The sequence below is a fragment of the Hyperolius riggenbachi genome, chromosome 5 (assembly GCF_040937935.1).
Source record: "Hyperolius riggenbachi isolate aHypRig1 chromosome 5, aHypRig1.pri, whole genome shotgun sequence".
NCBI lineage: Eukaryota > Metazoa > Chordata > Amphibia > Anura > Hyperoliidae > Hyperolius > Hyperolius riggenbachi.
Genome location: NC_090650.1, coordinates 421,129,970 through 421,155,662, shown reverse-complemented (window position 1 = coordinate 421,155,662; position 25,693 = coordinate 421,129,970). Strand labels below are relative to the sequence as shown.

Below are 25,693 nucleotides of genomic sequence, written 5' to 3'. Positions count from 1 at the left end.
AGAGAAGCTGTACTCTAAAATTCTTACAATAAAAAGCATACCATTCTATTCATTTTGTTCTCCTGGGCCCCTTTGTGCTGTTTCTGCCACTTCCTGCTGCAATCCTGGCTTGTAATTGCCATTTTTATGCAGTGTTTACAAACAAAAGACATAGCAAGTGATAGGCTGAGAGTAGCTCAGTGTGTGTCATACAGAGTGTGCAGGGGGCCAGGAGAGGGTGTGTATAGCTTCTATCCAATCACAAGCAGCACAGCACATTCCTGCCTGACTGCCTCAGCCCGACAGAGGAGAGAAGATTAGATCATATAACAGAGATAATACAGCAACTGTGCAACTAGGAAAGGCTGCAGTAAGACAGACCATATTAGAACAGGTATAGGAACCTATAGGATAGAAGAAATAAGGCTCAACATTTTGTTACAGAGTCTCTTTAACAATATTAATTTACAGATTATTTAGTCAGTGTTTGTCCATTGTAAAATCTTCCCTCTCCCTGATTTACATTCTGAAATGTATCACATGTGGCGACATCTTTAGTTCTGCCAAGTGATCTCAACAGAATGTTTGTTTATTGGGCATTATAAAGCCAGTAGAAAACATACTTGGTTTCCCAGAATGCTCTTGGGGTGTGAATTCTGCTTAGGTAAACAGCATCACTGAGAGGGTGGGGCTACATTCAATATACAGCAATATATAGATATAGGAAGTGTTTCAGATGCTGAAACCAGGAAACTTACCATAAAAGGTGGGTATCTTGAATAATTTACTGCATTCTACTATGTCACTACAGGACCTCTTTAAAGAGGAACTTTAGCAAAGTGAGAAGTTCCAAAAGTACAAGAGAGATCAAGAAATGATTGATATTCACCATGTAATTTGTTTGATCCACAATCAGCCTGCATGTAATCATCTTTACTACTGGCAGACATAAAACAAACAACTGACAGCACCAACTGCCATTATCTATAACTACTCCCCCTAACAATGCCACAGGCTAAAAGGTTGTTTTTTTAGTAGATATGCATAAAGGTTGTTTTTTTATAGGGAAATACTGGTTGGCAGTTGGAAACAGCCGTTATTTCCCACAATGCAACAAGGCTCACAGACAGTAAACTGTCAGGACCTAGGTCCTGACATCACACTGTGGGAGGGGTTTCACCACAATATCAGCCATACAGAGCCCCCTGATGATCCGTTTGTGAAAAGGAATAGATTTCTCCTGGGAAAGGGAGCAGTAGCTACTGATTGGGATGAAGTTTAATCCTGGGATACTGTTCCTGTATAAGGTACCTCCAGTCTTGCTGTCTTTAAAGCTGTAATAAGGCGAGGGTCAGGAAAGTGTATGGAGGGATTTCCGAGGGCCTGCAATCCCGCAGTTAATGCTCAGACTCGATCTTGATGGATGGCATTTGAGTATGTCAGAGAAAACACAGTCTGGCCTCTCGGTGGACAATGTGGTTTCAGGCAAAATGACTATTTGTGAATTCATGAATAAATAATGCAGTGTAAACAGGCGAGGCGGCCGCCCACGCAGCGTATCCTGAATGCTGCGTTACTAACCGGCCTCCTTGTACTGACGCTACGCGCTGTATTGTTACGCTGATAAAGTATCATTTCTTTTCTCTTTCCAGCAAGGACTTCCTGGGGACTAAAGAGGCCTCTCTGCTGCTAATGGCCATGTTCCTCTTGGCGGTGTTCTACCACGGACAGCAGGTAAGTCGAGCAATATCCTTTAGTCGGGTGCCGGCGTGTACTCAGTGGCATTCCACGATGAAATGGGTTTAAAAATGTCACTGGTTCTCTCAGCGCTGAGGCCGCCGCCCCCTCGTCTTGCCGGAACGCTTGTAATTCATTTGCCAAGGCAAGCGGTAGACTTGACAATGCGGGAAGACAAATCTTATGATGCATGCCGAATAATGAATGCATTTTCATACGCAGGAAAGGGGGGGTGTCAAGCAGAGGGGGGAGGGTAATTCAGTGTTCCACGGCCGTACAGCAAGTCCGTTATTGAAATTCTGAAAAATTCATTTAAGTCATGGACGGCAGGGGAAAAAGTGTAGAATTGAGGCTTAGAATCGAGAAACTTAAAGCATGTAATGGATTGCGGAGATGCCGCCGCGCGGTCTGGCAGCGGGGCGGCTGTCTCCGCGTTCAGACCGGCGGTTTCCGCACAGCAGCATGCGTCTGATTTGTCTGAGCCTTCTAGTGCACACAGATGGAGAGCTACGCGCGCGCGCGCTGGGAGGCAGGACCTTTATGCCAGTAGGAGAGGGATCAGCTGATCAGGTTGATCAGCTGATCCCAGCGCAGCTATTGATTGGCTGAGTGGCGCTGGGCGGCACTGAGGAGCGCTGCACTATATATAGATCTCACTGGTCAGTCTCAGGTTGTCTGCCGTTGCGAATACTTACGTGTGAGCACTCAGACCTCAGTCAGATCCCACAGTGTATTAGAACCAGGTGGACCTGGGAATTCACACTTAGCCAGATTACGCTTGTGTTATACTTTAGACCAGTTCCGGGGTGTTGTGACCAAGGACCTCTCACCCAAGCTTAGGATTACTGTGTCATTGCTGTGTTATACTGTAGACCAGTTCCGGGGTGTTGTGACCAAGGACCTCACACCCAAGCTTAGGATTACTGTGTCATTGCTGTGTTATACTTTAGACTAGTTCCTGGGTGTCGAGACCACGGACCTCACACCTCAGACTAGGACTCTGCTCTATTTCTGTTATGACTATTTGCTCTGTCGACCTCGCTATTGCTTTCTGATTCGGTACCTCTGCATATCTGCCTACCTGTTGCCAGACCCTGCCTGTACCCGGTTACCCAATCAGCCTTCTGTCTCTGTACCTTATCTGCTCGTGTGTTGCCGACCTGGCCTGCCCGGCCTTCCAGGCTGTCACTCACCCCTTGAGTGCTCAGTCTATCTGTACTAGCAGTGACACTGTGACCATGGGCGTCCGCAGAAAATTTTCCAGGGGGGGGCAAAAAGTGGGGAGTTAAAAATTTGGGCTGGTGTTGTGTGGCGCGCGTAGCGCGCCAAAAAATGGAGCTACGTCATGCGGCGCGCGTAGCGCGCCGCGCCGAAAAATGGGTGTGGTCATGAACCAGAATGTGGGTGTGGTCGTGGGTGGAGACAAGTTTACATGAACTAAGCAATGGTGGGACATTAGATTAGGACAGTGGTGGCGAACCTTTTGGAGGTCGAGTGTCCAAACTGCAAAGTCACTTTACTATCACAAAGTGCCAACAGCAATTTAAACTAAATACAAACGTTTTAACTCATACATGAACATTATGGAAAATTAAGTTGAAAATAAACTGTGAAGATAAACAATTTCATCCATCGTACTCCTGAAAAAAATTATTCATTTTTTTTAGAACCTCCCAGTTTCATTTTCTGTTTTAAAAAGCAGAAAAAGTAGGTTTAATGCTATTGTCTCATATGATGATGATTCAGCTTTTTCCATAGTCTCGCAGTTAGCAATCATGTGACCCCCAACAAGACAAATTCAGCAATCATGAGGCCCCCCCCATCAAGACAAATTCAGCAATCATGAGGCCCCCAACATGACCAACTCAGCAATCATGAGGCCCCCAACAAGACAAATTCAGCAATCATGAGGCCCCCAACAAGACAAATTCAGCAATCATGAGGCCCCCAACAAGACAAATTCAGCAATCTTGAGGCCCCCAATAAATCATGAGGCCCCCAACAAGACAAAGTCAGTAACCATGAGGCCCGCAACAAGACAAATTCAGCAGTCATGAGGCACATAAATAGACAGCTTTTCACATAAATAGGCAGAATGCCCCCTTAATATGTAGACACCTCTCACCTGGCAGCAGTTCCCCAAAATACACTCAATCTGACAGCAGTGGTTCCCCAAAAATAGGTAGCCCCAGGTCTATAGGTGTCCCCAGAATAGGTGGCCAGCGGTATAGATGTCACCAGAACTGGTAGCCAGGGGTAGAGATGTCCCCAGAACAGGTAGCCAGGGGTATATGTGCCCAGTATATGTAGGCAAGGGTATATGTCCCAGTATATGTAGGCAGGGGGTATATGTCCCAGTATATGTAGCCAGGGGGATATGTCCCAGTATATGTAGGCAGGGGTATATGTCCCAGTATATGTAGCCAGGGGTATATGTCCCAGTATATGTAGGCGGGGGTATATGTCCCAGTATATGTAGGCAGGGGTATATGTCCCAGTATATGTAGGCAAGGGGTATATGTCCCAGTATATGTAGGCAGGTGTATATGTCCCAGTATATGTAGGCAGGGGTATATGTCCCAGTATATGTAGGCAGGGGTATATGTCCCAGTATATGTAGGCAGGGGTATATGTCCCAGACAGTATATGTAGGCAGGGGTATATGTCCCAGACAGTATATGTAGGCAGGGGTATATGTCCCAGACAGTATATGTAGGCAGGGGTATATGTCCCAGACAGTATATGTAGGCAGGGGTATATGTCCCAGACAGTATATGTAGGCAGGGGTATATGTCCCAGTATATGTAGGCAGGGGTATATGTCCCAGACAGTATATGTAGGCAGGGGTATATGTCCCAGACAGTATATGTAGGCAGGGGTATATGTAGGCAGGGGTATATGTCCCAGTATATGTAGGCAGGGGTATATGTCCCAGACAGTATATGTAGGCAGGGGTATATGTCCCAGACAGTATATGTAGGCAGGGGTATATGTCCCAGACAGTATATGTAGGCAGGGGTATATGTCCCAGTATATGTAGGCAGGGGTATATGTCCCAGTATATGTAGGCAGGGGTATATGTCCCGGTATATGTAGCCAGGGGGATATGTCCCCAGAAAAAGTGGCCATGTCCCATGTGTGCAGGAGGAGGGGAGCAGCGGAGAGAAGAGGGAGAGCTATGGGCACTCACCTTAGGGGGCTCTCCCTCCCTCTCTCGCTCTCCCCTCCGGAGTCCGGAATGAAGTGTGCAGCGGCTGGCAGCGGTGGGCGGAACTTACCTCCTCTCGTCGCACGCGCCGGATGGATTAGCCGCTACTCTGGCCTGATCCAGACCAGAGTGCGGCACCAGAACTTCCGGCGCAGGAGCGAGAGGAGGTAAGTTCCGCCCACCGCTGCCAGCCGCTGCACACTTCATTCCGGAGGGGACAGCGAGGGAGAGAGAGACCCCTAAGGTGAGGGAAGGGGGGGGAGACGTCCGCCCTTCCCCACTGTGCCCATAGCGCTCTCTCTCTTCTCTGCGTGTTCCCCTCCTGCTGGCTGCACGGGCACGCGGCCAGGGGGGGGCAGCGGGCGGCCAGGCTCGGGCAGATGCCCGGTTTTGCCATATGTGCGGACGCCCATGACTGTGACACAATTCCACCAAGTGTCAGTTGCAACTAGGACTCCTGCTCCTCAGAAAGTCCGGCCGGTTAGCAGCCAGTGGCCACTTCCCCTGGAGTCCCCTGGCTGCAGTACAGTCTATATCTGATCTCCAGATATCCCTGGTTGCCAGGTTCTCACTATTCCCTCTTTCAAGGAGATAGTCCCTGCACTTCCCAGAGCCACCTGCCCCTCAGGTGGTTCTTGGCCAAGCTGCCTGTATCTCCCGCCTCACGGGAGATAGCCTACAGTTACACCAAACACTTACACTTTATTAGGTGTCCAGAGGTTAGTCATACTTGTATTATTGGTGATTCAGCAGATCATCCATAATCAAGTATACGTCTGTATTATTGATGATTCTGCAGATCATCAATGATCAGATTCTCTCTGTGTGCTGACACTGATCGTTACAAGGCAGACCTGGACTGGCAATTCTAATAATACTTCCCCCTTCCCCGTGTAGGTAGCCCGAGAGTTTGCACCCCCATTATAGGTAACCAGACAGCACCCCCTGTGTAGGTAGCCTGAATAGTGCCCCCCCATCCGCCTAAGTATAGCTAGCTAGAGAGTTCCCCACCCCCCCTCCTCAGTGTAGGTAGCCAGTCAGCGCTCTCAATCACCTCCAGTATAGGAAGTCAGAAAGATCCTCAATTGAACAATAATTTTATTAAACACTAGGGCAATGCATTTCATGGCTAATAGCCGTTTCATCAGGTCAGTAGAGTGCCAGTGCCAGCATTCAATGGGGCCAGGGGCTGGCACTGGCACTCTTTTGATCTGATGAAGCAGCTATTAGCCGTGAAATGTGTTGTCTTAGTGCTTAATAAAATTATTGTTCAATTGACACTGAGTCGTCTCCATTAAGTAGGCTGACCCATTTTTACTTAATCTTACCATTAATATTGACTTCAGATACTGTCATACGACTTAGACTGGGCACCTCCCACCATAGAGTTTCTCAACAGTATTTCAGCTTAGCCTGTGTCGGTATTACACAACGGTCTTCTCCTGGTGAGAAGCCGCTGCTCTCGCACCTCCAGCGCTTCCTTCGGTACGTTCTACTCATAGTATTTAAGAAGAAATGCTGTGAAGCTGTTCCATCTATAGTATCCGCTTCCCCAGAGGTGTCATATTTTCCGCTTTATCTTTCAAGCTGTTATCAGCTTGTTGCTTCCGAGACTTTGTGATGAAGATGGAGAAAGAGGGAAGACTGTTCTATTTCATTATTGTTTCTCTTCTCCACTTACACCTCTCTTTGTACGGCAGAAGCATCATATTGAGATGCTGTAGACAGCAACAGTCCCAAGCAGAGAGGGGTGGATTTAAACAACGTAGGGCAAAAGTGGGTCATGGCAACCAATCAAGCTTTTATCTTTAGAAAGGTGGCAAGGAATTGGATTGGCTGCTTGGGTTTTAGGTTATCATAGACATCGCAGGGAGCTGGAAGGTCAAAAACGTACCAGATGCCCTCATGTTTTAATGGAGGTGTATTTTGCAGTAAATGTTTGTTTTACAAAACAATTATGCCTCTGCTTCCTGCTTCTATGGCTTGTACTGTCTGTCTACAGCAGGCATGGGCAAACTTGGCCCTCCAGCTGTTAAGGAACTACAAATCCCACAATGCATTTGCCTTTATGAGTCATGCCTGTGGCTGTCAGACTCCTGCAATGCATTGTGGGACCAGGGCCGGCGCTACCATTAAGGCAAAGGAGGCAGCTGCCCCAGGGCCCCAGAGCTTGTAGGGGCCCCCAGTGGCTACAAGAGGAAAAACAAATTCAAATCGGCCTTATAGTTTTTAAGAAAATCGATTTTAAAGTTTCAAAGGAAAAAAAAAATACACATTTAAAAACCTGCCGACTTTAATGGTTAATAGCAAATCCACCTTAAATGCTAGAAACCCTAAATTTGCAGGATATGTTAAGGAGATCATTAGGAATAAGATTAAAAAATTTTTTTTTCAAAAAGACCTTATAGTTTTTGAGAAATTCGATTTTAAAGTTTCAAAGGAAAAAATTATACTTTTAAATGCGGTAAATGTCACTTTTAGTAGCAAACCTAACGGTAGTGTAATTTTACATGCATCAAACGAGAACGCAATAAATTTCCTGACGGGGTTTCTCAGGGGGTCTATACGCAGCCGCAGCGCTTTGGCCAGGGATCGCCATACAGCCGCAATATGGCTGTATGAAGATCCCTGGCATTTTTTATTATTTTCCCAATTTTTTTTTTTTTTTTTATGTTTAGAGTGTGGGATTTTTTTTTTTTTTAAAAATGATGTGGGGTCCCCCCTCCTGAAACTTTTTAACCTCTTGTCCCCATGCAGGCTGGGATAGCCAGAATGTGGAGCTCCGACCGATTGGGACTTCACACCCTGTTATACCAGCTGCAAAAAAGGTCCCCTAATGCCGATTTTTGTTCCGGCGTATATGTTGGGGGGCCCCCCAGGTTTATTTTGCCCTGGGGCCCCATTGTTGCTTAAACCGGCCCTGTGTGGGACTTGTAGTTTCTCAACAGCTGGAGGGCCAAGTTTGCCCATGCCTGCTCTACAGTAACCCGTAGTGCTGCTCTCTTCTGCCTCTGGACCACAGTGATAGCACTGAAGAAGCCTCCACAGTGTAAGCGCTAAAGAGGCCTACAAAGATTTGCTTCTGTGTCTCGGCCAAATTTATGAATTATTGGAAGGTGACATAAGTGGCTTTGATTGGCAGGATGGATGCTTTCTTTCCTATAGTTCCAGTGACCAGTAGAAGTGGAGTGGACCACCATGGGAGAAGCAGTGTAGAGGTCCTGCAGGCCACATGAGTGAAGTGTGAAACGGACTCAATCACATTATTGCATTTGCTCTGCGGTGCTCGGGTTTCACTATAGTAAACCAAGTGGAGCTGTGTGTCACTGGACATTACAAACTTTGCACTCGATTGCGAATACCTGCCAAAGAGGTTCTGTGCGTAGCATTGCCATTTCTGATGCCACATGCACAACCCAACAGTCACAGATGCAGTGTGACCTTATCCTTAAAGAGAATCTGTACTCTAGAATTTTTAGAATAAAAAGCATACCATTCTATTCATTATGTTCTCCTGGGCTCCTCTGTGCTGTTTCTGCCACTCCCTGCTGCAATCCTGGCTTGTAATTGCCAGTTTTATGCAGTAATTACAAACAAAAGACATATCAAATGATAGGCTGAGAGTAGCTCAGTGTGTGAGTCATACAGAGTGTGCAGGGGGTCTGGAGAGGGTGTGTATAGCTTCTATCCAATCACAAGCAGCACAGCACATTCCAGCCTGACTGCCTCAGCCCGACAGAGGAGAGAAGATTAGATCATATACTGTAACAGAGATAACACAGCCACTGTGCAACTAGAAAAGGCTGCAGTTAGACAGGACACATTAGAACAGGTATAGGAACTTATAGGATAGAAGAAATAAGGTGTAACGATTGTGGAACTTTCTCCGTGAGCAGCGCACAACGCGTGCGCTGATACGGCGGAAATCCTCCACAAGTGTATAATTGCAGGAACCCAGCAAAAGGTGCTACGCACCCGTAGAGGGAAATTCCTGTCGGCAGATGGCGCTGAGGAGTGCAGAGGAACCAATCCTCTGTACCTCCACAAATGCCAGACAGGAATTGTACGAAGCGCAGAACGCAATCGCAAGGGAAGCGATTGCGAATGAGAACAAGCAAAGGGACAGGTTGTATGTGTGTGCGCCAATCTAGTCGCCACCTCGCGACAGCGCATACACAACAGCAGATACGAAACAGAAATGCAACCGCAAGAAAGGCGATTGCCAAAAGTGACACAAGGCAGATCAAAACAGAATACGAGGATAGCAAAGGCACAGCAAATCATACAATGAGGAGATATGGAAAATAACAAACGCTAACTGAACGCGAACACCGCACTCATTCGCAACAGTGCACGTGTTCATGCGCGGTCTCCACGTGATAAGTACAATAGAGACAAGCACGCCTAACTAACCATCGACAGACAAACATGTAACAGAGGACGCGAGCGCTTGCTTAACGGTTACCTCACCGAGCCTCTAGCAAGCGTTCGTAGCAGACGAGACAGACACACGAAAACAGGGACAAGCGAGAGATAGGATCCACAGCACTAGCGAAAGTGGCTAGCGCGATCCAGGAAGACAGAACAGAAGGATCCACAGTACTAGCGCAGGATGCTAGTGCGATCCAGGTACAGAGTAGCAGAACAGAAGGATCCACAGCACTAGCGCTAGGCGAGTGCGATCCAGGCAGACAGAGTAGCAGAACAGAAGGATCCAAAGCACTAGCACAGGATGCTAGTGCGATCCAGGACGGCAGAACAGAAGGATCCACAGCACTAGCGGAAAGTGGCTAGCTCCATCCAAGGAGACAGAACAGAAGGATCCACAGCGCTAGCGCAAGATGCTAGTGCGATCCAAGTGAGACAGATCAGAAGAGATAGCTGGTAGCAACCGCTGCACCAGCTATACTCCAAGAACAGAGATCAGAACGATTTCCTGTCGACCACCGCTGGGACAGGACAATCGCAACAGAACAAACAAAACAGATAAGCAATCCTAACTGCACTAGGGGAACCTGCCTAGCGCAGTTTCAGAAATTACTCTAAGCTGATCTTCAAACAGAGAGTAAGGCTGACACTCCTCCAGGAGTGTTTCACCGGAAGGAATCCTTATGACCAGCCAAGCATTGTGGGAAACACATAGTACTTATAGTACACGCCTCCAATAAATGTGGCCAGGCAATTTGTATGACAACGTATGCAAATTCCTCAGCAAGCACAAGCTGCAAAACTGACAGAAGGTCTCCTTTCCAGAGTCCTGCAGCATGCAAACCTAAACAATGGTCAAAAGGCTGCCTGCCTGCGCAGGCAGCTAAGCGGATTCTCACATAAGGATGAAAATGTTGTTACAGAGTCTCTTTAAAGAGGAACTGTAGTGAAGATAACATAATGAATACAATTTCTTGTTACATACAATATTCATTATAGATTAATTTTTACAATAACTATGTATAAATGATTTAGTCAGTGTTTGCCCATAGTAAAATCGTTCCTCTTCCTGATTTACCTTCTGAAATTTATCATAGGTGGTGACATCTTGGAAACACTCTCTACCAATGGCCTAAATGCGGAATATAATGTTCATTGCTTTATTGCAACAGACTGAGCAGCAATCGAAAAACGCTTGCTAGTGAATTTGTATTAGCATGCACATAAGTGGTGGGTGGGCTGAGGGAGGAGGTGTATGATGTATGTGTGATGTAGAATGATTGAAGAGTGGAGATTGGTCAATAGGAGAAGAAAAAAGTTTTTAGATTGACCGTTGCTTTTAGAGTAAGAAAAGATGTTTGTAAAAGTTTGACTTTAAAGGCAAGGGTAGATGCGGTATGTTTACTGAAATATTGTGAACTGATAAACGCGGAGTTAATATCCGAGCCTTTATTTAAGCGGAAGTTGTCATCCGCAAACCTTTGACCTCTTGAAAAGTCAGGTGACGAAACCAGTCAGGAAGTGGCATAGCAGAGGCGGTCAGGAGACGGTGGACTGATTGGGAGCCGAAGCTCAGGTGGAGTGGAAACAGTGGAGGCTTTCCCCATTCTCCCTCACTCTCCGCTCTTATTTGTATACAATGTTAAAGTGAGAGGTTTAATTTATACTTTTATGAGGAAGATTAAAAGTTTTACACAACAATACACTTTTGGAGTTCTATATTGTTTTTACATACACACGGTGAACCGGTTGACCAAGAGTAGTGACCGAGTCCATTAAGACCAGACAGGCAAATGATTACAGTATGTTTTAAATCAGATTATTCAGATCATATTGTATGAAAACAAATAAGCTGGTGGGCCAAATTGATTCAGAACAAGGAATACGTTCCCAACTGGTTTCGACACAATCACAACTCGTATTCCTTAATGCTGTGCATTGATTATATACAATCTTTTCTGAATAACCTTATCAAAAATACGATGCTTTATTACAAATCAATGGACACCTGGTGATGGCTTCCTCGCTGCAGTCACTGCCTTGGGCATATCAGGCGATAACAGTGACGTACCGTGCACGGTTTATAAGCGCGTGATGTGGCTCCGAACACAACTATTTTTCCGCTTTGTCCATTTTGTTTTGGCACTCTGCTTTGTTTTTCTTTAATGGCTCCAGTCTCATCCATTCTCCTTATCAGCAGCAGCTGTTAAATCACTTGTGTGGCAGCCGCCCGAGTTTTGGCTGTCAGAGACGGAGCGCGAGGACTTTCCCTTCCATACCGGCAGCTGGGCAAGGCTCGCTTTAAGATATCTAATCTGACATTACTGGTAAATAGGAAATAAGCCGCCGCACATATGGGCACCTCTACCTTCTATGTGACTCTATTTACTAACAATGTTGCCTGGCCAGACTCAGCTTCTGCATTGTGAAGCCATTTATTTCTTCACTGGGAAGAGATTCGGATTGGAGTAGACGAGGGAATGCTGTACGGGGAACAACAATGAGCAGGTGGCGTAACTACAATTTATGGGGGCCGCCAGCAAAACTTTGATACCCCCCGAATGTTCCCACCCCTTCCCTTGCCTCCCATTGTTGCCCTTCACGGCCTGGGGGCCCATCTCACAAGGGTCATAAAACAAGAGTGGCCATCATCATCTTCACACCCATAACAAGTGTAGCCACAAAAACACCTGATCTGAGGTATAGTATAAGTTTATTGTACATCTTGAATTGAAAAGAAATGTAAAAAAATGAAATGCTGCATGGCCACCATACAAATACGTATGCAATTTTTGCATGCAAATTCGCCCCAAAAATTTTTGGTATGATCTTTACAAAGAAGGAAGTCCTATTGTTACTATTGGAATCTCCGCCTGGAGAACCTTGTCCCGCCCCTGAGCTTTAGTGAAGCCTGATTCTCAGGGCTGTAATTAGAGGGGATCAGCCCCTGCAGGGGAGGGCCCAGAGCTGTTTTGGGGCTCCACCTACTAACCTTCTTTACTTCAGATCAGGTGTTTTTTGGTGGCCACACAAGGGCCCCAAGGCCATGAAGGGCACCAAGGGGAGGTAGGAGGGTGTTGAACATTGGATGGCCCCATCAACGTTTCCCTTGGGGGGGGGGGGGGCATGAATTGTAGTTACGCCACTTATCTTGGATCACACAAAGTTAGCTTCCACAAGTTTTAGATTAGTGTCAACAAAGGGTTCTAAGGGTCGCCAATCCCCCCATCCGCCTATCTGAAACTGTCTACTATTTGAAGACGGGACTGTGGAGTGATGATGTGTGTGTCAAAACAATCTATCGGAAATAGGGCCGATTTGGACCAACTAACAGAGATCCGAGATTTTGTAAAACGTAGTGTATATATTTAGCTCCGCTTCCAGAGAGGGACCTGGATCTGCCAAACACACCAACATATCAGCCTATAAAGAGATGCACTATTCTAGTCTGTATCTAAAGAGAAACCATAACCAAGGATTGAACTTCATCCCAATCAGTAGCTGATGCCCCTTTTCCCATGAGAAATCTTCACCTTTTCTCCACCAGATCATCAGAGGGCTCTGTATGACTGATATTGTGGTGAGACCCCTCCCACAGTGTGATGTCAGTGCCATGGTGCTGACATCACACTGTGGGAGCCTTGTTGCATTGTGGAAAATAACAGTTGTTTCCAACTGCCAAAAAAGCAAGCAGCAGCTACTTCCACTGACATCACCTGCCAGCAGTAAAAATGTCACCATGTGATAAATGTCAGAATGTAAATCAGGGAGAGGAAACATTTTACAATGGGCAAGCACTGACTAAATCATTTATACTTAATTATTGTAAAAATTAAGCAGTTTTGTTGATTACGTTATTTTCACTGGAGTTCCTCTTTAAAGCCCTGTATCCTAGTACATACTCCAACAGTCTGGGCCAGAGGTTTGACCATGGTGGCAAAGAGGAGAGCGGATAGTGAGCCAGTTGACCAATGGTAACGAGCGAAAATGCAGATATTCAGTTTTCAGGAAATAATGTTAAATTCGACTTTCCAGAGAAAATGCCATCAAAAATAATTTTGTAACAAGTTTGTGAGTTTTTGCGCTAAAATAAAAGATTTTCTGCATTTTCACAGTAAACATAATTTTTTTTGCACTTTCACAGTAAAAATACATATTTTTCACATTTTTGTGAATTTTTACCATATTGTAATAATACAATGTATCTTTGCCAAAATTTTCTCGAAATTGAAAATGCCATTTTCTATGCAAAAATTCCTTTGGCAAAAAAATGTGTAAGCAACATTATTGACCAGCCTAAGGGCTCATACACACATCAGACTATAGTCTTTGGAAAATGAAAGATCACAGACCAATCTTACCCGCTTCCATGTAGTATGAGAGCCATACTCTACACAGTCTTTTCTATGGAGCTGAACTCCCCATCAGACAGAAATCTTTGCAAGATGCTGTACACACAGATGCTGTACAGACACAAAAGATCAGTATCTGCAAAAGATCTGTTCCTGCCAAAGATCCGTTCCTACAAATTGCATTCATATTCTATGAGATCTGCAGATCATCATACACACCTTGTTTAACTGACATTCATCTGCAGATCAGACAATCATCTGCAGATCTGAAAATCCATCCTGGTGGATCTGATCTGCAGATGAATGTCTGTTAACCACCTTAGCGGTATGGACGGGCTCAGCTCGTCCATTACCGCCAGAGGGTGCCGCTCAGGCCCTGCTGGGCCGATTTTGTTCAAATAAAAAGCAGCACACGCAGCCGGCACTTTGCCAGCCGCGTGTGCTGCCTGATCGCCGCCGCTCTGCGGCGATCCGCCGCGAGCAGCGGCGAAAGAGGGTCCCCCCAGCCGCCCGAGCCCTGCGCAGCTGGAACAAATAGTTCCGGCCAGCGCTAAGGGCTGGATCGGAGGCGGCTGACGTCAGGACGTCGGCTGACGTCCATGACGTCACTCCGCTCGTCGCCATGGCGATGAGGAAAGCCAAACAAGGAAGGCTGCTCATTGCGGCCTTCCGTGTTACTTATGCTTGCCGGAGGCAATCGGAAGAACGCCTCCGGAGCGCCCTCTAGTGGGCTTTCATGCAGCCAACTTTCAGTTGGCTGCATGAAATAGTTTTTTTTTTATTAAAAAAAAAACCCTCCCGCAGCCTCCCTGGCGATCTCAATAGAACGCCAGGGTGGTTAACCACCCTGGCGTTCTGATTAAATCGCCAGGGTGGCTGCGGGAGGGTTTTTTTTAAATAAAAAAAAAACTATTTCATGCAGCCAACTGAAAGTTGGCTGCATGAAAGCCCACTAGAGGGCGCTCCGGAGGCGATCTTCCGATCGCCTCCGGCGCCCAGAATAAACAAGGAAGGCCGCAATGAGCGGCCTTCCTTGTTTCGCTTATATCGTCGCCATAGCGACGAGCGGAGTGACGTCATCGACGTCAGCCGACGTCCTGACGTCAGCCGCCTCCGATCCAGCCCTTAGCGCTGGCCGGAACTTTTTGTTCCGGCTACGCTGGGCTCAGGCGGCTAGGGGGGCCCTCTTTCGCCGCTGCTCGCGGCGAATCGCCGCAGGGCGGCGGCGATCAGGCAGCACACGCGGCTGGCAAAGTGCCGGCTGCGTGTGCTGCTTTTTATTTCGTTAAAATCGGCCCAGCAGGGCCTGAGCGGCAGCCGCTGGCGGTGTTGGACGAGCTGAGCTCGTCCAGACCGCTCAGCTGGTTAAACAAGGTGTGTATGATGATCTGCAGATATCATAGACTATAAATGCTTTTTCTGATCTTTTGCAGGAACAGATCTTTTGCAGACACTGATCTGTTGCATGTGTACAGCATCTTTGTGTGCAGCATCTTGCAAAGATTTCTGTCTGATGGGGAGTTCAGCTCCATAGAATAGACTGTGTAGAGTATGGCTCTCATACTACATGGAAGGGGGTAAAATTGGTCTGTGATCTTTCATTTTCCAAAGACTATAGTCTGATGTGTGTATGAGCCTTAAGTTGCAGGTGCGTGCTGGACGTAGGGGCACAGCAACTAGGAATCTATCCTTTAGTAGCAGCAAACAGTCAGCTGCTTTCATCAGCCAAATCAGCGCTATAAAAAAAGATCACTACGCTAAGAAAAAAAAAATTTGAAAGATAACACAATGTAATGCTAAACAACAACCTAAATTAGCAATACAAAAAATAGATAATTCGCAGGCTGGGGCAGGAAATAGCTGCTTAAACATCCGCATATAAATTGTTAATTGCTTTTCGAGCTAAAAATAGTGACTTTGGCAAGTATCTCGGCAATCCATTCCGTCAGATGAGGGTACCCAGCTAGAAACATTGTGCATATCCAATAATAATCCATTCAAAGCAGCGCTGTAGTGTAATATATCGCTCTCCATATAGGGCTCTCTGACCTGCATGTGGCATAATTTGCAGGCAACTAGCGGCCTGAAGGGAAAACAAATCAATGTGATTTCATTCACTGAAATGTTATTTATCTTTCTCAGGGCCGGTTCTCTCATGAAGCAAGGTAAAACATTTGCATCAGGCGGCACAGATTACAGGGACAGCATGTTTGTACTGTGTTTACACTAGCAGCATGCAGTCAGAGTAGGAGGAGAAGTGAGAGGAGAGTGAGGTGAAGAGGTCATCATTGGGGAAAAGCAGCTTGTTGTGCTGTGTGAGGAGTCTGGCAGTGAGTGAGGAGGGCGGAGGCAGGAGAACAGCAGTGTGTCATTTGACTTGCACAGCAGAAGGGAGGAGGTGGCACTGCTGTCCTGACTGGGGAGTAATGGAGGATGGCCAACTGGCTGAGGGTGAGCAGTTTGTTTGTCACAAACTCGCTGCCAGCCAGTGTGCTTTTGCGTTGAGCTGCAGCATGTCATGTCTCAAGTTGCTGCAAATGCTCCCTTGCTGAATTAATAGGGGAGAGGGGTGCATCCTTACAAGTTTGCATCAGGCAGCAAAAAGTCTAGAACAGGCTTTGATCTTACTGGACTAAAAATGTCCATTGATATTCCCTCCCCCGGGTATTCCCTTTCAATTGCACAGTGGTATCCGGGACCTCTGCAGAGTTCACTTGTACCCAGGCCTGGACTTACCTCACAGGAGCCTAAAGGCACAGATGTTCTGGCACCCTAGACTCTGCCCTCCATAAACTTACAAACCCCTGCCGATCTGCCCAGCTGTCACTTCTCCCTTACTTCCCTTGCCCATCATAGGTAGCTACAGGTGCCCCTTAGTATTAGGTATCTAGAGCTATCCTCAGTAGCTAGAGGTGCCCTTGAGCATTCAGCCTGGCTTTGCTCAGGAATCAGCTGAGTCTGTCTTCTCTGATGTCTTTTCAAGCCTGCCCCCTTGTGGCTCTGCTATAATGACTCAGCTAAAATTGATTCCTGAGCAAAGCCAGACTGAATGCTCAGTCTGGGATTTTATTAGGGCTGATAACAGGCAGGATGAGCAGTGAAGGATGAAACAGAGAGCAGAGTGGGTGTTTTCTCTAATGTTTCCACTGATATATATGGAAAAATACATGAGGGTGCTTCTTCTCTGGTTCACTTTAAGCAAATTCAAATCTGTTTCAAAATCGTTATGACATGTAATCGTAATTGCTACATTTTATGCAAAAAGTATGTTTAGATTAGTTGCATGCTTGTTTCTAGACACTGTGTGATTCAGATACTACTGATGCATGAAAAATCAGCAGGACTGCCAGGTGACTGGTATTGTTTAAAAGGATATGAATATAATTATTTAGTATTTATATAGCAAAATCTTCTGCAGCGCTGTACAGAGTATACTGTCTGTCCCTCAGGGGGGCTAACAGTCTAATGCCTGCCATAGTCACATGTCTATGTATGTATCGTGTAGTGTACCGTATATACTCGCATATAAGCCGACTCACATATAAGCCGACCCCCCAACATTTACCCCAGAAACCAGGAAAAAATGAATGACTCGCATATAGGCCGAGGGTAGGAAATGCAGCAGCTCCTGAGGCTTGTATGCATTAGAAGAAACCTAGAGATGTTTTCTAGGATAGAATTCTTCATGTTTATGAAAACATTGCAGATACCTTTATGAGAGATGAGCCATGAAATGAGAACTAGAAGAACTAAAACTAGAAGACAGTTGAAGATTATCCTCTTCAAGTCTATTTTCATTCATATTTATGCTGATAAGCTATGAGCTAAAAGCCTCAATTAAATGTGTCTTTTGGAACAATGTAAGAAACAATGTATTTATGTACGTGCACACCAGTATAAATAGAAGAATCTGAGGGAGTTTGTAGTGTACTACAACTTATCACTTTTAAAGGTTCTTCAAGTGCCATGGTGGGGGTGTGCAAACTGACCTGATCCTGATTGAAGAGGACCGGAGAGTGCAGCGTTGATGCTGAGCAGGCTTACAGAGCCTGCAGCGATGTTTTCCAGATGATCGGGGCGGAAGGGGAGCCCACGGAAAGTAGCTAATGAGAAGAAGCGATCGCATCCCCAGGGAGATCCCAGCAGCAGCGGCTGGACGTCCGGGAGGAGATCCACGTAACGGCGGCTGGATGCCCCGGAGGAGATCCACATAGCGGCGGCTGGATGCCCTGGAGGAGACCCACATAGCAGCGCCTGGATGCCCCGGAGGAGACCCACATAGCAGCGGCTGGATGCCCCAGAGATCAGTGCAGTAGCGATAAACGGCCACCCAGAAACAAAGCAGGAGCGCTCTTCCGTGTTCATAATCTCGCGCTCTCTGCTGTCTCTGCAGCTTGTGAGCCCATTGGCTGGTAATAGCTATTACCAGCCAATGGGCTCACAAGCTGCAGAGACAGCAGAGAGCGCGAGATTATGAACACGGAAGAGCGCTCCTGCTTTGTTTCTGGGTGGCCGTTTATCGCTACTGCACTCATGCACTGATCTCCGGGGCATCCAGCCGCTGCTATGTGGGTCTCCTCGGGGCATTCAGCCGCTGCTATGTGGGTCTCCTCCGGGGCATCCAGCCGCCGCTATGTGGGTCTCCTCCGGGGGCATCCAGCCGCCGCTATGCGGGTCTCCTCCGGGGCATCCAGCCGCTGCTATGTGGATCTCCTCCGTGGCATCCAGCCGCCGCTACATGGATCTCCTCCGGGGCATCCAGCCGCCGCTACGTGGATCTCCTCCTGCTGCTGGGATCTCCCTGGGCATACGATCGCGTCTGCTCATTAGCTGTTCTCCGTGCGCTCCTTTTCCACTCCGACCACCTGGGAAACGTTGCTGCAGGCACTTTCTACGGTCCTCCTGACTCCGCATCAGGTTAGTCTACACACATTCCTACCACAGGCACAAGCCTATATGCGAGTATATACGGTATGTATCGTAGTCTAGGGCCAATTTAGGGGGAAGCTGATTAACTTATCTGTATGTTTTTGGCATGTGGGAGAAAACCGGATTACCCACAGGGGAAACCCACACAGACACGGGGAGAAACAAAACTCCGTGCAGATAGTGCTCTGGCTGGGATTCAAACCGGGAACCCAGCACACATATCAGTCTCCATATCCCTTTCGCTTCAGGTGTCCTTTAAGAGTTTTTTCTTATAAATGATACTAGTGTGTATAGCCTGTGGCTGTTGAACATTTCCCCTCGGTTTTGCTGGGGGACCTTCCATGCTGCCTTTCCTGTGCAGGGTGTGTGACTGACCACTCGTGTCTTCCTTGTCTTACAGCTGGAGTACACGGCCAGGCTGGACTTCCTGTGGCGGGTGCAGGCCAAAGAGGAGATCAATGAGATGACAGAGCTGAGAGAACACAATGAGAACATGCTGAGAAACATTCTCCCGAGTCACGTGGCTCGCCACTTCCTGGAGAAGGACAGAGATAATGAGGTAAGCATGGTCACGTGATGTGAAAAGAGCGGGAACTAGTGACCTTGGCTGGCATGAGGAGTTCATTCAAAAAGCTTACCCAATATATCATCTCTCCTTAGGGTTGGTGCAGGAAATTGCAGTTATGTTGCCATGACAGCGCACAGCAATAATATCCTTACTATCGGCACTGTGTGCCGCACGTTATGCTATTAGTGTGACCTGCGGTACTCGACTAGTGTGACTGTTGCTATGGTAACATGTGTCACCATTGAGCTATGGGGGGGGGGGGGGGTTCTTTGGTGATTGGGACCAAGAGGTAGGAAGAGACCGGGAGCCCGTTGGTGCAGTATCATCAGGTACAGGGAGGATAAACTTATATAATTATATACTCACAAAGGTGGGTTGCAATTCCTGAAACCACGAAACAGGCCTGCAGGGAATTAACTGTCCCTGCTCGGTACTCTAGGTCCAGCTGGATACTGGATGGTCGCTCTACTGTAGTCCTGCTCAGTACTCCAGTTCCTGTTGGATACTGGATAGTCGCTCTCCTGTAGTCCTGCTCGGTACTCTAGGTCCTGCTGGATACTGGATAGTCGCTCTCCTGTAGCCCCGGTCAGTACTCCAGGTCTTGCCGGATACTGGATGGTCGCTCTCCTGTAGCCCTGCTCGGTACTCCAGATCCTGCCGGATACTGGATGGTCGCTCTCCTGTAGTTCTGCTTGGTACTCTAGGTCCTGCTGCATACTGGATAGTCGCCCTCCTGTAGTCCTGCTTGGTACTCTAGGCCCTGCCGGATACTGGATGGTCGCTCTCCTGTAGTCCTGCTCAGTACTCTAGGTCCTGCTGCATACTGGATGGTCGCTCTCCTGAAGCCCTGCTCATTACTTTAGGTCCTGCCGGATACTGGATGGTCGCTCTCCTGTAGCCCTGCTCGATACTCCAGGTCCTGCTGCATACTGGATGGTCGCTCTCCTGAAGTCCTGCTCATTACTTTAGGTCCTGCTGGATACTGGATGGTCGCTCTCCTGTAGCCCTGCTCGATACTCCAGTTCCTGCTGGATACTGGATGGTCGCTCTCCTGTAGTCCTGCTTGGTACTCTAGGTCCTGCTGGATCAGATCAAGGATTCAGAAACCAATTAAACAGTATAACATCTGAAAAAGGAGCCCTCCCACACATAACCAGAGACCTTAGCATTATACCCAATAAAATTTGAGCCAGCAACAAAAAGGGACGAGGGGGGAGGGAATAAGGTAAGACATTAGACGATGACTATGGTAGGGATTCGATTGTGAGCTCCTCTGAGGACAGTCAGTGACATGACTATGTACTCTGTAATGTGCTGTAGAAGATGTCAGTGCTATATACTGTAAATACATAATATTAATATAGTAGGACATTACACAATGACTATGGTAGGGATTCGATTGTGAGCTCCTCTGAGGTCAGTCAGTGACATGACTATTTACTCTATAATGCATCCAAAGAAGGGTCGGCACCACCAGTAAATTATAGCTCTTTTAATAGAACGTTCTATTAAAAGAGCTATAATTTACTGGTGGCGCCGACCCTTCTTTGTATGCATCTGTGATACCCCTTGAGGTACAGGGGTTGGGGTAGTGGCACGCCGCCTTGTCCATTGGGTGCTCCTCCGATTACAGTGTACATTACTATGTACTCTGTAAAGTGCTGCAGAAGATGTCAGTGCTATATAAATACATAATAATAATAATAATAATATGGTAGGACTTTACACTATGGTAGGATTAGACTGTGAGCTCCTATGAGGACAGTCAGTGACATGACTATGTACTCTGTAATGTGCTACAGAAGATGTCAGTGCTATATAGTATACTGTAAATGCATAACAATAATATAGTTGGACATTACACGATGACTATGGTAGATATTAGATTGTAAGCTCCTCTGAGGAAAGTCAGTAACATGCCTATATGATCTGTAAAGTGCTGCAGAAGATGTCAGTGCTATATAAATACATAATAATAATATGGTAGGACATCAGACTATCACTATGGTAGGATGAGATTGTGAGCTCCTCTGAGGACAGTCAGTGACATGACTATGTACTCTGTACAGTGCTGCAGAAGATGTCAGTGCTATATTAATAATAAATAAAATATTCATCCTCATTATTAGAATTTGACTTACTCAGTCTTGGCTTCAGGTGCTATTTGAGTCCACACAAATTAAATAACTTTTAATTTATAAAAAGGCAAAAAAAATAATACCCAAAAGAAGATGGAATAGCTGGGGACATTATAGAAGCTGGCATACCTTGCCATCCATATAACCTGCTGCTGCCCTTCCCCCCTAAAAGGCGAGTAACCGGCGGTGGAAGCAGGCTGGCGTTAGCATTAGCGTAATGGCATTCACAGCTGCTGGACAATTCCTCTAATCATAAGCAAAGCGCTCGTTTAGAAGAGAGCCATTATCGCGCAGGGATTCGCGGTCAGGTGAACCGTTTACCGAGGCCCCCGCCAGATATTCATATAGAGTGGCTCTTCATTAACATGCCGGTGCACTGATTACTGTAATCACCAACTACTCACACCCATTACATTTATTAATGTAAATAAAAATATATTGAAAGTGGAACCCCATTGACCTGCTGTCTGCATTTCTGAAATGTGATGTGGCTGCAGCGTGATGAGAGGTGTACAAGCTCAGATATAATGTTCATAGACAGGTGCTCTTTCCCATAATGCCCATACACAGGCTGATGGCTCAAGATGCATATAAGATTGCCTCTGTGTAATGTTCACAAACAACATGGCTGCTGTCATTGTATCACAGGAATAAATAATCATATTCTATTAAAACTGTTTGCATCTAGATTTGCTGTGTAAACCATCTAAACTTTAGATAAGATATATAGACAAGTTACTTGTTATAGTTAGTTTTTCATCTCGGATTCACTTTAACTCTTCCTGTACTGGAAACAATATGAGACTTATATCTGTGCCACTAATGTTCTATTTCTTAGCTGCACTACATATACAAATCATTATATCATATGTGATGAGAGTGTAGATGAGAGGTTACCCATCCTGCTCTTGGCATTCCACTGACGAGATCTCCCTTCAGTCAGAGGGGCACCTCTAGTTACCTATGACGGGCAAGTAAAGTAAGGGAGAAGTGACAGCAGGGCAGCCAGCACACTTGCAGTGCGGTTCGGCTGGTGTTTGTAGGTTAATGGAGGGTGAAATCTAAGGAGGCAGAACATCTGTGCCTATGGGCTCCTGTGAGGTAAATCCGGGCCTGCTCAGTATTGATTGGGCCCACCAACTTCCCTGTTTTCCTACAATACATTCTAAATAATTTGTTTAGAAATAGGAGCGTTCGCTAAAAATTGCACCATTGTTTGGCACCTTTGGGCAAAGGATAGGGAACAAAATATAAAAACGCTGAAACTAACCGCAAATTCTAATGCTTATGTGACCGGTTCACTGTTGGAACATACAAGCATTGAGTGAGGTAATGTTGACGCATGCCTGTTTTTTGTTTCAGGATTTGTACTCGCAGTCCTACGACGCTGTGGGCGTCATGTTTGCTTCTATCCCTGGATTTGCGGATTTTTACTCCCAAACGGAGATGAACAACCAAGGCGTGGAGTGTCTGCGTCTCCTGAATGAGATAATTGCCGATTTTGATGAGGTAAATAGGGTTGATGTAGGAAGAGCTATGAGAGGAGGGGGTGGGGTCAAATGACGCACCGAAATATCAACATCTACCTTCACATCACGCATGCGTCATTCCCTGCCCACTGCAGAGCTAACTAAGGTTTTAATGCCTGGAAAATTGTTATTTCTTGTAAGTGAGTAATTTATTATCCTGCCCAGGATCTGGGTTGTAGGAAGGCAATGTAGGCGCTGGGCTTAGGAGTCCAAAATTCTACCTAATACTGTATATAGTTTTACAACAGCAGTTACAGAGGAAGCATTAGACAGAGAACACATGTGCTTATTTTCCCGCACATGGCAGAATGTCCACTTCTCCATTTACATTTGCTCTGACCTGTGCTGATTTTGCTCACATGATGAATCAGAATTATTATTATCTTTATTAGATGACAGAGTGGATTTGCTAGAATATGTGAAACGAAAGACAACAGATCTGATTTAGCCATATTGGTTTAATAGAAACTAGAGCAGAAGTTTAGCAGCTGCCAGAACCGCCAAACAGAATCCATGCTTGGTTGCTCTGTGCCACTGCTTCAAGTTTACACCAGTAGTCTTCTTTGCGCGAGTGTTGATGACCTCGCCCCAGCTTGGGATAGCATGAGTCATGTGACGTGCAGAAGTCAAGTCTAGTGCATAACGTTGAAATGTTTCACTTTTCTTTATCTCCATTTTCAGACGTCTTCATCTGCATTTTGTGCTGCTATCAGCCTGCTTACCTGTCTTGTATTTTCCTTTCAGTTATTAGATGAAGAGAGATTCCAAGATATAGAAAAGATCAAAACCATTGGGAGCACCTACATGGCCGTGTCTGGACTATCCCCAGAGAAACAGGTACATATCTCTTGTGTCTGGATATAGTTCTATTGTATATAGAAAAAAGGTGAATACCTGTAATGCTGAACTTATGAGCGTTGGTCATGTTTGCATTGATGTGTCTTGTTGTAGCCAATCTGTAGCCTGACATCTAAACTACACCCCTTCCCGATGCAGTCTGAACCATCTGTCTCCAACTCAACAGGAAGGGATGTTGAGCTAAAGCCTGGCCACTCCCTCCTCCCGATTCCTGATTGGAAGGAGTGGTGAGTGGCAGCTGAGCCCCTTCATTTCTGGGTATATCAGCAGGCCAGGGGTTGTCCAAAGAGCTCCCATGCCCTTAGGTAGTGAGAAAGGGGGGGGGGGGAATTACCTATTTTCCCTTGCAAGGTGCTCTCCTCTAGTGCGTTGCGGTACTCTCCCCCGCTGCTCCCAAGCCCCAGTTTGTTGCGGTGGCTATTAGTCTCTATGAGACTGGTCACAGTACCCACAATACTATTGAAGTGCTTCAGAAACGCAGAGGAGACAGACTCTGCAGTGAGTTGCCGAGCGGTACAGCATGGCACGCAATTGCATTGAAGTCAATGGCAATGCAGCAATCTATTGTTGTGGTGCACTCTGTCGAAATGGTGCGGTGTTATTGTCCTGCGGTGGACTCCCCTGCCGCGGGACAATCGCACCGCACCATCGCCCATATGCAATTCAATTTTTCTCCTGCGTTTTCTCCTAGGTGATATTTTTACACCTTGTCATAAAATGTCTTGTAAACCACCAGCAAGCAAGAACATACTCAAATAATGTTGATTGTACTTTTTCACCAACTTTTGGGTATTTATTCAATTGTAAAATGCTAAAAAATTATTTTAAAGAGGAGATGAAAATGATCTCCTAGGTGATAATTCGAGAGAAAAAGTTAATTGCATTTGGGCCCCTGTGTGAAACCAGCCTAAAGGAAACCCAAGGTGAAAATAAAGTGCATATATTCTCCTCCTAAAAATTCCTTTTCAGAATTCCACAGTTTTTGTGTTCAGTGTATCAGCTTAAAAACAAGGTTAAGAAAAGCTGAGATGACATTTAACACACTCCTTGTAAAGACTTGTGCAGCACTGGTGTATGTTGGTAGGCTCCATGTGATTTTGTTGGAAAAGTGGGCTTTTCTGCTCCCGGCTCATTTGTTTTTCTAATTTCTGTCATGTAGCAATGTGAAGACAAGTGGGGACATCTGTGCGCTGTGGCCGATTTCTCCATTGCACTGAACGAGAGCATCCGAGAGATCAACAAACATTCCTTCAACAACTTTGAACTGCGCATTGGTGAGTGAAAGATAGACCAAGTCCGAATGATTGAATGTTGGAGGGAGGTTAGGATTGGGCATCAGGGAGAATTGAACGTTGAGGAGAGGTTAGAGTTGGGCATTAGGAAGGACTGAACGTTGAGGAGAGGTTAGAGTTGGGCATCAGGAAGGACTGAACGTTGAGGAGAGGTTAGGGTTGGGCATCAGGAAGGATTGAAAGCTGGGGAGAGGTAAGGGTTAGGCATTAGGGAGGATTGAGCATTGAGGGGGTTAAGCTTGGGTATCAGGAAGAATTGAACGTTATGGAGAGGTTGAAATTGGGCATCAAAAAGGATTGAACATTGGGGGGGGTTAGGGTTAGGCATCAGGAAGGATTGAACATTGTGGGAAGGTTAGGGTTGGGCATCAGGAAGGATTGAACATTGAGGGGAGGTTATGGTTGGGCATCAAGGAGGATTGAACATTGAAGAGAGGTTAGAGTTGGTCTTCAGAAAGTATTGAACGTTGGGGGAAGGTTAGAGTTGGTCTTCAGGAAGGATTGGATGTTGCGGAGAAGTTTAGGTTAGGCATTAGGATGGATTGAACATTGTGGGGAGGTTAGGGTTGGGAATCAGGAAGTATTAATAGTTGGGGGAGGTTAGGGTTGGTCTTCATGAAGGATTAAATGTTGTGGGGAGGTTAGGTTTTGGCAGGAGGAAATATTGAACGTGGG

At 46.3% G+C, this 25,693-nt stretch overlaps 1 protein-coding gene across 4 annotated transcripts in view; it reads left to right on the top strand.

Annotated features, from left to right (window-relative positions):
- ADCY8 (adenylate cyclase 8) overlaps nt 1-25,693 on the top strand; it is a 383,431-nt gene that overhangs the window by 340,492 nt on the left and 17,246 nt on the right. For all 4 annotated transcript variants that reach the window (XM_068238028.1, XM_068238027.1, XM_068238031.1 and 1 more), the window contains 5 exons: nt 1,632-1,713; nt 19,034-19,192; nt 22,702-22,848; nt 23,613-23,705; nt 24,886-25,000. In XM_068238028.1, the coding sequence (XP_068094129.1) occupies nt 1,632-1,713; nt 19,034-19,192; nt 22,702-22,848; nt 23,613-23,705; nt 24,886-25,000 (596 nt within the window). The remainder of the gene's footprint in view (nt 1-1,631; nt 1,714-19,033; nt 19,193-22,701; nt 22,849-23,612; nt 23,706-24,885; nt 25,001-25,693) is intronic.